Below are 16,185 nucleotides of genomic sequence, written 5' to 3' on the forward strand. Positions count from 1 at the left end.
AGGGATGCCCTGGCCCAAGGGGATTAAGGGATTGTAGGGCTCAGGGACCAGAGGGAGGGGAGCGGTGGTTCCTGGAAAGGCAGCAAAGCCCTGGACCCTACAAGGGCACCGTGTGGAGCTGGACGAGCATTGGCTGAGCGGGCAGGAGGGGGCAGCTGGCAAAAAGGCAGGGAAGAGGTGACATCCTTGTTTGCCCGGCCAAAGGGGTGGCAGGGAGGGAGGGAGGGGGCTGCAGAGGCACCCCTTGCTCGCCCTGTCCCACCACAGCCCTGGCTCACTCTGTGTCCTGTGCCCTTAACTCCGAGACACATCCCCAGCAAGTGAAGGCCCTGGGAAGCCTTTCCTCGGCTGGTGCTGGGGGCAGGAGGAAGGGATGGGGCACCCCAGACACTGCCAGACCCACAGTGACAGCCCTGCAGTGACAGCCCTGCCGCCCTGGCCCCACACCCTGGTGCCCACTCAGTTCTGGCTCCTGCATGGATGGTGAGGCTGAGCCCAGGGAATTTGGCTTCCTCAAGTCCCTTACTACAGCAAGGCCACAGAGACCCTTGCACTGCCTTTCTTGCCCCAGTGCAGCAAAACCAAAACCAGAGATGGGTTGTCCAGTGTCCAGCTAAAACCTCACATCCCCCTTGGAGCTTAAACCAGAACCCTCCTCACAGCTCCTGTGTCTGCAGCAGTGCAAGGAGGGCACCTGCAGCATCCTGACAGCTTTAAATACACAACCCCTGGAATCCTCCCTGCAACTGCAGCGTGGTCTGGAAGAACCTCTTGCTTGGAAGCACGGCTCCATCACTTGGGACTGGACAGGGCCATCCATGAGAGGGAACAACCCTGCTCTGGCTTTCCAGACCCCCACTGCCACCCCATGTTCTGAGAGCAGCACAGATCACTCCCTCACCCCCAGCCCCGATCCCAAACAGGAAGCCACACACCTTTGTCATCTTCAAAATAAACTTTTATTCATTCGGTAACAAGAACATTGAATCTGCACATCAGTGCACAAGTTCACATTTAAAAACAGCTGAGCACATCGGTCATAAAGTCTTTAGGGGGAAGGGGGACAATCCCAGCCACCAAGGAAGATCCAGGAGGGGCAGACAGAAGCGCTCCCCTCCCTGATTCGCAGCCCCACCGCCAGCTGCTCGGCCCTGGACAATCCCTACAAACCAGCGCACGGATGTCACATCTCCACAAAGGAAAATAAAAGGCACTGGCACCTTCTCTCGTGCCAACAGAGATGTCTGCAGCGTGGGCGGGCTGTTAGCACCTCTGGCAGCACTGCTGGACAGGCACCGAGCCCTGCCCCAGCCTGGGCCCTGCCGTGCCAGGCCAGCACCTGCCTCTGCCCCACTCCAAGGGCTCAGGGCCCCTCCCCTGGGGAGAAGCTGGGGTGTTTGTGTGGTGCCGGGACCAAATTAAGGCAGGAGGCACCGTGCAGGGAGCAGGGCCCTGTGGTGGGTATGGCTTCCTCCTGCCAGAGAGCTGCGAGGCTCCTGGTGCCCCCGGCAGGTGCGGTGCCCCTGTGGCCATGGATTCCCAGCTCGCTCCTCCCAGCAGGTCCCCGGAGCAGCCAGTGGTGGGGTGGGATCCCTTCCACCAGGCCCTGGCTGGCAGAGGGACACTGAGCTAATCCCTGCTCAGTTTAAACATCCGAGTGACCTGGGTGTCACCTCCTGCCACCCGCTGGGACTGTGCCCCCAGGAAAGGGCCGAGAGGGGAGAGATTTGTACAGGTCACAACTTCTCAAGCAGACCGGACACACACACACACACACACACACACACACACACACACACAGAGCACCCACACACACCACCGAGTGCAACAGAACGCAGTGTAAAACCAGTTTCACGCACACACAGCCCGTTTGTGCAAGGCTCACACGTTACAGTACGGCCGGGACGGGGCAGCCATGGCTGGGATATTGTACAGGAGTCAATGTAAACAATAAAGCGTCCTCCAAGAGGCTTCGCCAGAGACCAAAGAACAGTTGCTTTGTACAAAAATGCCCTTAAAACAACACATTTCTCCCAAAACCCCTCTACCTGCGAGGCTTGTCAGCTGCTGAGCACCCTGGAGGTGCTGCTGCTCCCTGTGGTGCTCAGCAGGTCACAAGAAGCTCTTGTGGGGTGGCTACAGGAACCAGGAGGAGACATCACCTCCCATGAGCCACCAGCATGGAGAAGGGACAATCGTCCTCAGCAAGAAACCTCTGATGCCAGGGGCTTGGTGGCTTCATTGCCCAGACACTGGAAAAGGACGTCCATACCCCTCCAGTCCATCCCCTTCCTGCCATCCTGCTCAGAGCCTCCAGACCTCCAAGGCCTTCATCACTCTGCAAGAGAACCACCTTTCCTGACTCCCTCTGCCTGCCCACAGCCTTCTCAGAGAAAAACCAGTTGTGCTGAGCCACAGCCAAGGACAAGGGGACAGCAAAGCACCTCCCTGCAGGGGCCTCTGCCCCTCTGCTGCTCTCCCCAGCTGAAGCACCCAGAGAGCAGCTGAGTATTGGAAGGAAGCAGCATTTCTGGTCTGCACTGAGGACCCTTCCCAGAGGGCATTTCTCCTGAGATCAAGCTGGGCAAAGAAACCCAATCCTTTTCCTCCTCCTGCCTTCTCAAGGGAAAAAGTTCTACAAAGGGCTTCCCCCTCCTGAGCAGATCCTTGTCACCAGGACATGCTGCCAGCCAAGCATGCACCCTCCAATGCAAGGCAGGCTGGGGGCAACCAGTCCCTTCCACCCCTGGAGGCGCAGGCAGGCACGTCCTTGGGGTCAGAACAGTGGGCAGTGGGGCCTGATGAAGTTTGTGGGGGAGGCAAGGACTGAAGCTGTCCTTCTGCAGATGACATGAGCCACTTGGCCTTTGCACAGTGCCTGCCCTGCTCCGGAGCCAGCTGGAGCGGGCTAGGAGAAGCCACATGTCTTTCAGTGTCCCAAAGAAGTATCTGGCCTCCTGGGCCAGGGGCTTGGGTGACTGCTAGTGACTGAAATGGCCTGGGAAGACGTGCTGTGTGACCCAGGACAGGGCTGTGCTCCAGCATGGGTAACAGCCCCCTGCCAGAGTTGAGGGAAGGGAGGGACAGTGCTCGTGGCCGCTGGAGCACAGACAGACTCACAGACCTTGCCCAGGCTGCAAGGCAGCACAGGAGGACCCTGGGGGCTGCAGGAGGGCAGCAAGGTGGCATTACCTTAGGGTGAGGACACCCCACACCCCTTCCCCAGGGCAGGGAGATGCTGCTTCCCAATACTGCAGAGTGCTCCAGTGCCGTGCGCTCCTCTCCGGCTCAAGGGGAGTTTGTCCCATCTGAGCCTGCAAGGCTCTGCAGCTTTAGGGCTGCTTTCTAGGCATGGGCTTGGCTGCTGCTCCTCCCACACCATGTCCTCTCCATGCTGGGCTTCAGCAGCCCGAGCCACTCTGCATCTCCTCTTTGCTTTGCTCCTCCCCAGAGGGCAGGTCTGGGCCCCAGCCAAGCACAGCTCAGACAGGACCTGCCACGGGACTGTGGACAGGACCCAGAGCTCCCCTTGCCCTTTCCCTCTGCTCCTACAGCACAGAGACAACTTGCTGATGCACACAGCTAGAAATGAGGAGCTTTGATTTAGCCAAACTGCTCAGAAACCACAAAATAATTTGCTGTAATTTGGAGCAGAGCCTTCACACACAGTTTCTCCAGGGAAGCGAGAACCTGCAGAATGGCTCTGAGCAGCCAAAGGCTTTCCATGTCCAACAGGCACCCCTGGAACCCAGCTTCCAGCAGGAAGGAGATGGACAGACAGACACACAGTGCCCCTCCCACAGTGGGACAACGGGGGTTCACACAGGACTGGAGGAGAAGGGACACATTTGGCATCCAGGCTCACTTTTGGAAAGGGAAGACAGCTTATAATGTCAAATCCACTCCCATGTCTGTGCAGATCACAAAGAACAGCACTGAGTTTGAGTCACGTGAGTTTGCTTTCCAGTTTACAGAATGCAGTCTTGCCCTTCTTTTTTTAAAAAAAAAACATAGAAAAGACAAAAAAATAATATAAATATCATATATACAATTTAGGCAAAAAAAAAAAAGAAAAAAAGAAAGAAAAAAAAAGAATAAACTTCCAGAAAATATTTCCCTCTGGGTCTAGAATTAGGAGTGACAGCAGAGAGGACAAAGCTATCCATTAAGGGCAGTATGTCATGTAACAAAAACAGCTCAAGTTTTGGGAGCCACCAGAAACACCCGTGAGCTTGGCAGAGGGGAGAGGGAAACTCAGGCAGTACAAGAACAGCTTTGGGGCAGGGGGCAGAGGACAGATGATATGGCCATGAACTTGGAAGGCCCACAGCAGTATTCAAGTAATGGGAGGGTTAAAACCCTAATGAGACGTTTGTTTTAAAAGAACACTGGCTTTGGGGGTAGAGGTGAACCTGGCAGCTCCTGGAGGAGCTCTGCCCCACCTCAGCACAGAGCAGAGAGCTCTGTGTGCCCCATGGCAGATGGGAGAGCTGGTCTTGGTGCTGCCCAGGATTATTAGAGTCCATCCACTGGGAAGATTTACCCCTGTGTGCTCCTTATGGGGGAGCACCAGCTGAATTGAGCCCAGGGTGTTTGTCCTGAAGCAGCTTTGTGAGGGATCTGCCAGCATGGTGGAGTTCCAGTTTGCAGAATAAAAGAACAGCCAAACAAAGGGACCTTGGCACAACCTTCACATTTACAGGGGCTCTCACCCCACCAACTGCCCAGCACCATTTCAAGGCATGGGGAAAATTCAAGTCAGGAACTAGGATCTGGTTGTAAGCAAAAACTCCACCTTGCCAAAGCAAGCCAACATCAATTTTCTCATGATAAAGGTGTTCTTTTAAAACAAACTATCAACAACAAAAAAAAGAACATTTGAGGTTATCTGAGTTAAACTTAAAAAAACCCAAACAGTCCTGCAGTCAGAGTCACACACAGAAGAACCAACCCACACCTACATGCGCCAGGAACAGTAAAATGACAATATTTATAAAATTAACCAATAAAGTGCATGTTCCTTATATTACACCTGCCCCTTGTGTGAAAGCAACACCACAGGTTCTGGGTAAGAAATCACAGCCAAGGGTCCAGGATCACATCGTGTTGTAGAGGGGATTGGTTGTCCGCTTTTTGTCATTGGTCTTTTTGAGCCTCCTCAGAGGGTGAGTTCTCCCGTGCTGCTGCCGTGGGGCAACAGCCAGAGCTTGAGATGGAGACAAGGAGTCCAGGACCTGCACCTGGAGCAGCGGAGGGCCCTCCCCGGAGCTAGTCCACGTTGGATCTGCACTGGAGCACAAACTCTGCTGGCTGGAGCTGCACTCTTTGGCGTACTGAGCCAGCGGCCTCTCCACGGGCATGCTCTGGGCAATGCACTCGGCTGTTCTGAGCTGTTCCACAAAATGCCTTGTGGGCTCTGGGGAGGAGAGGCGATGCTTCCCACACGCGCTCTCCGAGCCCCTCTCCGACCTCCCCCCACAAAAGCCTCGACCCAGGGCAACGCAGGTGAGAAGCACGGGGTTGGCATTGGAAGAGGCCGACTCCCTGTCGTGTAAGTCGTCCTTGGAGAGCTCCAGGCGGTCCAGTTTGGCCAGGGATGCCGAGAGCTTCATGTGGGAGGGTCTGGTGAGCCCTGCGTGCCGGATCCGAGCCTCGATCTCCTTCGCCCGCTGCTTGACCGGCCCGGGGCTGCTGGAGCGCTCCTCCACGCTGAGGCTGCTGGAGCTGTGGGGGAGGCTGTAACACAGGAATGAGATGTCCAGAAGGTCCATGTTCTCAGCATGCTGCCTGCTGAAGTCCTCGCTGCTCAGCTGCCTTGAGATGCCAGCACTGTCCCCACAGAGAGGTTTGGGACCGTCCTTGAAGGGGAGAGTCGCATCTCCCTCGGTGCCACACGGCGTGACCGGCTCATCGTCTGTGCCCGTGCTCTGCTCGGTGACACCTTCCAGGTGAATGACACAGGGGTAAGGAGAGCGCTCGAGGCTGGCCGCAGGTGGACAGGTCACCTGGGCAGAGGGAGAAGCAGCACCGAGGTGAGCAGATCTCCCACTGCCTTCCTTGCTGGGGCTGCCCACGGTGAAGGCAGCCTGCTTGCGTACCGCGTGCTCTGGCGGCGAGGGATCTGCTGGAGCCTTCTCCAAGCGCATTGAGGGGTTCAAGTTTTCATCCAAAGATGGGGTGGCCGGGGCCAGCCCACCCTGCTCACAGCTTGTATGGGGGCGCTGCTCCGCAGGCTTGACTGTGAGGGTGTATTCAATGATTTCAATTCTCTTTGGGAGGAGGGGGGGCAGGGATGGCTCCTCTGTCCCATCAAACGAGACCACTGTCCTGCGCTGCTGTGCTGCTCCCTCCTGCCCCGGGCTGGGCTCTGTGGGCAGGGACTCCTGGGCAGGGGCCCCGAGGGGTGCAGGCAGGTGTCTGCCCACGGGCTGCTCTGCCCCGGCAGGCAGCAGCGGCTCCTCCTGCGCCTTGTCCCCCTCCGGAGGCAGCTCCAGGGGCGGCTCCTCGCTCTTCCCCCGGGGCAGGAGTTCGGCAGCAGGGCAGTCGTTCCTGGAGTTCTTGCGGGTGGGTAAAGTGCAGGCTGGGGCCGTGTGCTGGTGCTCCTGCTCCTGCCTCAGGCGCTCCTCGAACTCCAGTGTGGCTCGCCGGACGGAGCCGGGGCACCACTTGGGCTCGGGCTTGGTGGAGCCACGAGGCTCCTGCTGCTCCCCGCCAGAGCTGCTTTCCTCCAGGTCTGATCTACCAGAAGACAGCTGCAGAGATGGGGCTTCTTCCTGCTCAGTTGGCAGAGGGTCCTTCTCCTTCTCCTGGTGTCCAGCACAGGCTCCTTCACTCTGTTCCAACTTTTCTGATGCCCAAATCACCTCCACTGGCAGGTCATGCACCGTGTTCCTCTTTGGTGTCTGGCTGAGGTTGGCTGAACCCTCTTTCTGCTGGGCAGGTCCTGCTCCCTGGTTGATTGACTCGATCTCTGTGATAATTTCCTTCACAGAAATGGCATTTTCTGAGTGGGATCTTGTGAGATGACCTGCACCAGGCAGCTCAGGGACCTCCTGCAACACACAAACAGGAGAATTACAAAGTGCATCAGCTGTGCTGACACAGAGCAAACAGCAGCAGGTTATAGAAAATAATAGTGTGCACATCCCCAAAGGAACAAAAAAGCATGTGGCAGTGATGACTTATGTAGGTTTTTTACTGTCTCTGAGACTGAATTTAACATGCTCCAGGCTGGATTGTCACTTAGACTAAGATCTAAGAACCTTAACTACAACAAACTCCAAAGAAAAGGTAGCTTTTTTGTTTTTCTAAATGAAGAAAAATCCAACAAATAAAAAGAATCCTAATACTGCTAAAAGTACCATTTTGAACTGAAAACATGACAAATTCTGCTCATGTATGGAGCAGAAAGAAGTACAGAAAAAAGAATGACCAAGCATTGAAAAGCTCTGATTTCCCAGAGGAAAATGGCCAGGGGGACTCCCAGTCCCCACAGACACTCTCTGCTAAATCACAGGAGAGAGCATTGGCCTATTATATTTGGAAGAGCCTTACTGCCTCACATGGAGATGGAAAAGATTCAAGCAATGCAGGATGGAATTTAAATAAGAGAAGCTCCCAGAAAATGATGGCCCCGGACATCATCAATCCCTGTGAGAGTCCTGGAGGCTGAAAAGCAATTATGAGAAAAAGGTACCTAAATTTAGAGGTTACTAAATTTTGTCAAGACCATCTCTCTACCCAGGAGAAGTGAGCCATGACGTGCCCAGTGCCATCACTCCAGACCTGGACAGGTTAATTTCTTCCTCCAGTAGTGGAAGCTCTACACCTGCCTTGATTTACTACCCCAATGCTGGTGCTTCCCAACCAGGGAAAAGGGCCCGTTTTGCCCCATTCTTTGGTGGATTTCTCAAGTCAGATAAATATCTGTGCAGATTTGGGATGTTGGCTGGGCTCAGGGTCTGGCTATATTAGTGGGTCAAGTCCCACCTTTCTGCTCTCCTGATGCAAAACTCAAAAATAAGTTTCTCATGAGAACAGCACAGCAGGTCAGGTCAAGGTCGGCTCATGGCCTTGCCAATGCCAGCAAACTGATGTTTAAGGAAAAAGTGCAGAAAAGGGAAAGTATCTAAAAGGGAAGGAAGGGAGAAGCATCTAGCAATCCTTCCCCAGACACTGTGTCCAGTGAAAGCAGGGCTGGAAAATCCCATCCACAGCCACCCCAGAGCAGAAAACAACCCATGGATAGGGTTGAGCAGCAGTTCCTAAAAAACCTGAGCAAGTTATTTTAACCTTTTGTTGCTCTTCATCTGTGGAAGAGTCATCAGATGGCTGAGGAGAGTTTCCAGGGCTGTTCCTTCGAGCATCTGCACCCCCATCTGCAGCAGGTGGCACTTCCAGCACGGGCACCCTGGAGACCCCATTCCTCCCAGTCCCTTGCTCCTCTGGCCTGGAATGGGAGCAGGTTCGGGACCGGCTCTCCTGGGAGAGCTCCACGAATTTCTCCAAAGCGCTGAAGAAATCAATCCTGTCTGTGCTGAGGTCTGTCACTTCGGGCTGAGGGTTCTGTTGGAGACCTAGGGAATTCTGGTTTGGGGATTGGGGGAAGTCTTTTAAGCATGAAGTGAATTCTTCCATGGGAACCAAGTGCACGTTCATATCAGGCTTAAGGGCATCTTTTTCCAGATCATCCACTGTCAGATCAGGAAACTCTGTTATTTCCAAGGGGTGCTGGAGCTGCATTAAGGCCTCAGAAGCACGGCAGTTGTCAGGGGGGACAGAGTCTACACAGCACCCTGCTGTACAGCCATTGATATTGTTCAGGTTCAGCTTGTCCTCCATCTGCTCAGTGTGGAAGTCTCTGCAAGTAAACTCTAAGTGGATCCTTCTCTCCTTCACACACACGTCCTCAATCATGTTTGTGTCCTCTGGGAGCTGCTGCTCCCTCTCCAGCTCAGCTGAGTAGATGGGAGACATGGGCTGCTGGTTGTCATTGGTCTTGGCCTCTGAGATCTGGTCAGCTGAGGTGGTGATCTCCTTTTTGTTCAGCTCCAGCCCAGCCTTGCAGATGGGCTCGTGGTGATCCGAGAGGTCGCTGTCTGAGTGTGAGCGCCAGAGTTTGTTGTGCCGCTGTTTGCTGCAGGGAAGGAGAGCAAAAAAAACAGTGAGTAACTTCTACATACCACAGGCAGATCCACCTGGTTGTAAGAGGACACAACCTACAACAGAAACTGTGCCAAATGCTGGAATCACTGACCACAGCTGTGGCTTCACCTGAACAGTTCAGGGCCAGACCTGCTGCTGGAGAAGTTGACCCAGTAAGGAGCCACTTTCCAGGAGCTAAATTCCATGGCACCATTCTGCTCCACACAGCCCTCCCTGTTTCTCAGCAGTGCTGGATCCATCCACCCAAATGCAATGTTTAATTGACTGCAGAATTTGGTCCTCCTTTCTCAGCCAGCACTTCTCCATTTGCTAGCAGGTGAGTGGTGACCAGAAGAGAGAGAACCTCTTGTGCTGGACACAAGCAGGTGGTGGACACTGAATAAAGTCCAGTTTCCATAAAGTCCAATTTCCCTCATGGTTCCTTCTCTGAATAGCTTCAGTTATCAATAACTGGCTCTTGTAACCAAGGGAAAGGGTGGGATGAGTAGAGGTGGGTGTGTGCAAAAACACACAAGACATCCTCAACAGTAAACACACAGCCCAAATTACCACCCACCTTCCACAGGAAGGAAGCTCAGAACTCCTCCAGCTCCTGGAAAGCCCCTTTAGGAAAGTCTGAACCATCAAAAGGCCAAATAACTGCCAGGGGCATTGCATCACCTTCCTCAACTCCACCTGCCAAAAACCCCAACCCATGCACCTGGGCTTACAGAGAGCACTGCAGGCAACTTCTTGCCATGAAATGCCAGAGCTAGCCCAGGCTGCCAGGGTTTGTGAGTGGCCACGGCCACAGGGATGTGTTTCCACCCATTGCCCCTAGGAGGAACACAGAAACCACAGAAACCTCCTTGGAGCTGCAGATCTTGCAAAAACCCTCCAGTCCCTTGCAAAGCAGGAGCAGGCGCTCCCAGACACATCCAGTGGCCACGGTAAGTTAATTAACAGATGGTACTGAGCTAATTACCATGTGCCAGTTCAGTTGTGGGTGCCCAACAGCTAAGGAAAATAACCCATTGCAGATTTGGCTTTCCAACCCTGTAATCAGTGACAACCTTCCTGTGTGACACAGGGCAGAATCAGGTCCTGACACAGGAGAGAAGGGTCAAGATCAGAGGCCAAGGGCACCGGCCTGGGGTGCACATGCTCCATCTCCAGTGGGTTTTGGAGCAGCTTGACACTGGCAGCAGAAACAGGCTTGTCCCTGAGGCAGGTTCTTGCTTGGGCTCTGTATGGAATGTCATCTGACATCTCTGCTCATACAGCCTGAGGAGCTGCTGGTGTTTTCTGAGGGTACTTCAGTGCTGAGATCCAGCTCTCGGCTGCACATTTGATTTTGAAAGTCAAAATTACCCTCCAGTGTGAACAACTGGCACAGATCTGAGGAGCAAACCAGATGTCAAGCACCACTGGCAGAGGTGTGCTGTGCTATCTTCCAATCTGACAGTTCCCCAGTCTGACAACCTGCATGAGGTGCAGGTCAGAGAACAGGAGCCCACTTCCCTTCCCAGAGCTCACAGCCACCTCTTGACCTTCCTGGAAAACATTCCCAGTGCTTGTACCCACACCAGCTTTGGACCAGGAGCCCCCCACACCTCCCACCAGCTCTCCAGGCTTGGGTATAAAACTGCTGTTGATTCACAAGCTGCACCAGGCACAGGAGATCCCAAACACTGGTTTCCTGTAACTTATCTATAACTAATAACAGAAACAGGCCTGGCTCAGCCTTGCAGTGTTTATCAACAGAGGGAGGGGACAGTTTAACTAACCCCAGGAAGTATGACAGTCCCAAAGAGCAAAACACACTTGTTGTTGTGACTAAAAGCAAGCAGGGGGTTTTCATTTTACAGCTGGAAAACATATCCCAGTTGCTATAAGCCCAGCACAAAACCGTAACCGGATAGTGCGAGCACATGGCTGCCCTCACATACCTTCCCCCTGAAACTGGAGCAGTCACATGAGTGTCAATCTGTTGGGTTTTTTTGGATTTTGTTTTTTTTACCTGTCCTGGAATACTGCAGCAATAAACAATGCAGCCAGAGGGCAAAGCTAAATAACACAAAGAAAGAGGGAAAAAAAGCAGCTTTGAGATAAAGAGGGACAGTCTCTGCAGCATGGGCCACTCCTTGCTTCAGTGAAGCTTCATTTACTGCAGGTTTTTTCATCCTACACAGATGTAACACACTGTTCTTGCATTTTTAAAGCCTCACCAGCAATCCTGTTTGTGCCATTGTACAGGGACTTGCAGAGCAGGGTTATGCTTCAGTGGAAGGGAGGCCACATGCTATTAATGGTGGAAAGATATACCTCCAAAAAATAAATTACTAAAAGACAAGGAAAAATAATCCTTAACCAAAATGTTTGTTCAGGGTGGCTTTGCAGGCATGTCACCAGCTACCAGACTGGCAGATTAGCCAAACCAACTGCTGGGCTCAGAGCTGGAAGATGTGAGACACCAGAGCTTCTCACAGGTGTTCACCAACCTGTTGGTGCATTCTTCATACCTAAAAAACTTCTTTTTCTCCATCCAATCCACACCAATGAGATCTAATTCCCCAGTCTGCCCAATGCACATTACACTGGTCAGGTCACCTCTGGCCCAGAGTTAAGCACTGACCTTTACCAACTGGTGCCAGCAGCATGTTTGGTGTCACATGAGGCACCCAAGGCAGGTGTGGTGTCTGTCTCAAGGGGTTTCAGTCCAGCAGGACACTATTTTTTAAAATTGTCTATTCCATGTGATCTGTCCCGAGACTTGCTACTGCTTGGCTGCTTTTTAGAAAGAAAGGGGGTCAGTATGGCAGGCAGGGTTTGGGGAGCAGGGGAGAGGAAGGATGGGAAGAGCTGGTGGATGAAGATCCTGTGGGTGCACCTGGTCAGGGAATAAGTTGGGAGGAGCCCTGAAGTTGTTTACTTGTGCAGAAATGGAAAGAGGAAGCACACTCCAGTGATAGGGGAGCTCAGACCAAGGGTTTGGTGTAAAAATTGGGAATCCAGGCCTGGCCCAGCAACAAACACAGGCAGGCTGCTGGGAACAGGCGGATAGCAAAGGAACAAGAAAAAGTTATTACAGTGAAAGGGAATGGAGGTCTTTGCAAGTGGATAGAATAGACATGAAGGGACAGAGGTAAGAAGTATGCCCTAAAGACAGCACATGAGTGACAGAGCTGCGGTAAATGACAGCGTATAAAACAATAGCTGGACTTGTCCTTAAAGCTATTTTCCAACCTAAATGATTTTACAAAAAGCAGGCATCTCCCAATTGCACCAAAAAAGCTTTGAAATTTACTATTTACTTAGGTCCAAACCTGCAAAGATCACCTCCTGTGGCAGGAGACTCAGATTGGGTAACTCTGTTTGCTGCAGATCTGCTTCCAGGCAAAGCACACCAGGATCCCAAACTAAATACCATAACCTGGCAAAACAGAGTATCACTGCCTCTTTCCTGCTGATCACGTGAAGACATTGCTTAACACAGCCTAGAAACATGCAATATTTATGTCTTTTTGCTAGTCAGGTGATTGGCTTGGGATTACAACACACTTGCCCATACCCAGGCCCAGCTCCAGACCAGCCTCAGGACTCCAGGCAGGAATAAACACCACTGTTGCAATGCACAGAACATCCTGTCCCTCCCCTCACACCAACACTTAGCAAAGGGATCTAAATAAAACCAGACCAGCTGCTGAGGAGGGGCATGTTCAACAGGGAACTGTGAGGAGACAAAGCGAGGTCCCTGCCAAGTGATGTTACAAGCAACAGGGACATCATTTATCTCTGCTGGAGCCTGCATAGCTCTGAATGCTGCACTCAGACAACACTTCATGGGATGCTACTTTCCAAAAACCAAACATCCTAGAAGTCAAACAGCTTCCTGACAGCTCCTGGTTACACCCATTTTCCCAGGCTTGCTAACCCTGAAAACAGAGCGCTACCTTTCCTACGAACCCGAGCTTGCACAATACAGCAATCCAACCTCTGACTGAAAGAATGGAGTCAACCATTGAAGTGTTACACCTCAACATGGATAATGAGGATCAATCCTTGCACCCACCTGGCCAGCAGGATCCCCTGGTACTCCTCCAGCTGCCGCATGAAGCTGGGGTTGGGCTTGGTGACCGTGCGGCGCTCCTTCACGTAGTCGTAAGCCCTGTCCAGGTTCCAGCCGTACTCCTTCATGGCATAGGCAATCACCGTGGAGGCTGAGCGGCTCACTCCCATCTTGCAGTGCACCAGGCACTTAGAACCATTTTTCCTAAAGTGGGAGAAAGAACAAAGGAGGATCACTAAACAGAAAACATCTGACAAGCTGAAGAAAACAGCAACTTCTTTACCAGAGAATTATCGAACATATTTTCAACACTGTGGCCACAGCTGGAGTCTGGGATGTGATCTGATAATCCAATTTACAAACTGGAGCAAGACACACAAAGAAACTGAAGAACAAGGTCTTATTAATATTCCTAAGAGATTTTGTTACAACAGCTCTTCTGAAGCTGTTATTGGAAAGTGGAAAAACAGAAATACAGGAAAACTTCTGAAGACTAGTGTGGCACCCTTGAGCTCAGCCCAAATGGTCCACTGGCATCAAGCCATATTCCAAGTGAAAAGAGAACCTGTACCACAAACATGGTGTCACAATTTAGAAACCCATCCCAGAGACATACTAAGCAGCTCAGAGCAGCCTCTAGCATAGAGATGCTCTTCTACTGAAAACCACAAAATGAAAATGCTGTGATGGTAGGTAGGCAAGGAGGAAAATCAGTTAAGAAAATCAGCAGGAAAACAAAATGCTTAGTATATATCTTCTAAATGGGGGTGTTGTGTTTTCTGAAAAGACTTACTTTGCCTTGGAGATGAATTTGTAGGTATCATTCCAGTAAGCCAGAAGATCTGTAGCTTCTTCATCATAAACCCTGATATTGTGGTATTCAAAGAGCCCAGGGAAGAAATTATCTATTTCTCGAGTCACATTCAAAATGTACCGTACCCTGCATGAGAGACACAGCCAGTTCAAAGAGATGTCCCACTGCTGCACTGCAGCCTTGCCTAGCTTTGCCAAGGGCATTTGGAAGTGCACTCTTGAACAGAATTCCTGGGAAACCAGGAATTAATGCAAGGAAGCAGCAGTTAACACAGACAATAGGTTTTGCTGGGCACTTTAGAGCCTGATAACAGAGATCCATGGATAGAAACTTCCTCTGCACAATGTCAGCTCACACTGCCCACCACCTCTGTTCTACATGTCAGCAACACTTGTGCCACAGGAGCTCCTGCAATTAGTGTTTGCACACCTTCTCCAAGCCCTTTGTGAATCTCTCCTCCTGCTGCACCAAAACCACAGGAAGATGGAAGACTAAGCCTCCCAGTAACACCAGAGCTAAACAAACACATAAAACAACTACAGAGAGATGTAACAGACAATGAGCCACTGGGGAGGATTTATTTCTTATCCCTAAATTTTCTGGAAAGGAAACTGCTAGAGAAAGCATGTGGTATTTATGTACACAGCACTCAGTATTTTTAGCCCTGAGGGTTACTCGTAAGATGCTTATGAAATGCACTCATGCTGGGATATCAGGCAGAATAAGAGAACTGCAAGAGGGTGACATCCCTTTTCCCAAGCAGGTGTGAGATCACTGATGACCAAGTAGGACCTGTTGGACTCAAGGACACCACAGCAGACCCTGAGCTCACCAGGAAGAGTCAATTTTGCCAGGCTGAATTTCTGAGGTACAGAATTACACTATCAGTTCACCAGCACGATTAGTTTTTTCCACTGGTTTGTCACAAATAAGCCAAACCCAAGAATAATTATTTAATTGCACAATCTTGGTGCTTATAATCACCTGGTCTAGAGAAAGGACAATCTAAACTTGAAAAGTAGAAAGGGCAGGAAACAGACGAACCCATTGGTGGGGTTCCTACAGGACTTTACTTCCTACTGGGCCCCACTCAGAGGAACAAATGCTCTTCTCCACATTTTCCTTCCTGCACAGCCTGGAGGTCCTAAGTGCCTCTGTAATCAGTCCAGAACTATGGGCTGGGGCTGAGGGCACAGAGCCAACTATGCAGCATCCAGTTCAGTAATTGCAGCTTTTTACTACTTATAGCTATGAGCTTGCTGCCTTCCTTTGTTTGCCTTGGGGACATTAGTCAAGGTCAGGGTAAGATCCTTCTACATTAAGGTGCCTGTTTGTGGGACAAGGAGTTTGGAGGAAGCAAGAGCTTGTTTGGATCTGCAATCCCTTAAATAAGACTCAGGTTACACAGCAGGTATGGAACAGAGTTTGTTGCATAGAAAAGTGTGGCCAGGCTCTTGATTTCAAGCTGATGGCCTGAAGCTACTCACCCTCTGTTCTGCAAATCTTCCAAATTGGAGGCATTCCATTCTGAGCCCTGCAGGGAAAACATGCAAAGGGACACATCAGGCAGAAGGAAGGCATGGCCAGGCAACTGGTGGAGGGAGGGATAGTGAACCAGAGCTGACCAGCCAAGGGTTGGAGAGCTGGGGGTCCTTTGAGCACAGCGGTACACAAGTGGTAACCAGGACTGATGCTCAGCACCTTGTCTCACCCCATTAACCAGATCCCTTCTGAAACAAGAAGCAGCTCTGCCAACAAGAGCCCAGCACTGTGTGTTGGCACTTCCTGCAAAGTGCTGACAAATCAACCTCAGCAAGCCAGGACCACTCCACCCTTTCCCTGGGGGCTGCTGCCAGTTCTGTCCCACAGAGGAGAAGCTGCCTGCATTTAAGAACCATCCAGGTGCTGTTTATATACAAAACACCCATCTCGAACATCAAAGCAGCAACACCTAAGCTCACTTGTGTTACACCTCTTCTCCCCATGTTCAAAGCCTGTGTGAGCAGAGAAATGAAGATATTTTACTAACCCTGGCTAGGTAACCCTCTCCTGTGCAGCACACACAGCTGCCTTCTCAAACACAAACCTGACTGAGGACAAAACCACTCAAAGGCTTCCTTCAAAATTTAAGGTGCACAAGCTCTTTGCTTCCCTGCCC

General features: G+C 51.7%; 1 protein-coding gene across 1 annotated transcript in view; it reads right to left on the reverse strand.

Annotated features, from left to right (window-relative positions):
• Positions 1-969: 969 nt before the first annotated feature.
• Positions 970-16,185, reverse strand: part of SSH2 (slingshot protein phosphatase 2) — a 90,083-nt gene continuing 74,867 nt past the window's right edge. Inside the window, 5 exon segments of the mRNA XM_030962475.1 lie at positions 970-7,052; positions 8,293-9,136; positions 13,217-13,417; positions 14,007-14,153; positions 15,515-15,561. Of these exon segments, the coding sequence (XP_030818335.1) occupies positions 5,097-7,052; positions 8,293-9,136; positions 13,217-13,417; positions 14,007-14,153; positions 15,515-15,561 (3,195 nt within the window). The 3' untranslated portion in view covers positions 970-5,096.

Source organism: Camarhynchus parvulus, chromosome 19 (assembly GCF_901933205.1).
Source record: "Camarhynchus parvulus chromosome 19, STF_HiC, whole genome shotgun sequence".
NCBI lineage: Eukaryota > Metazoa > Chordata > Aves > Passeriformes > Thraupidae > Camarhynchus > Camarhynchus parvulus.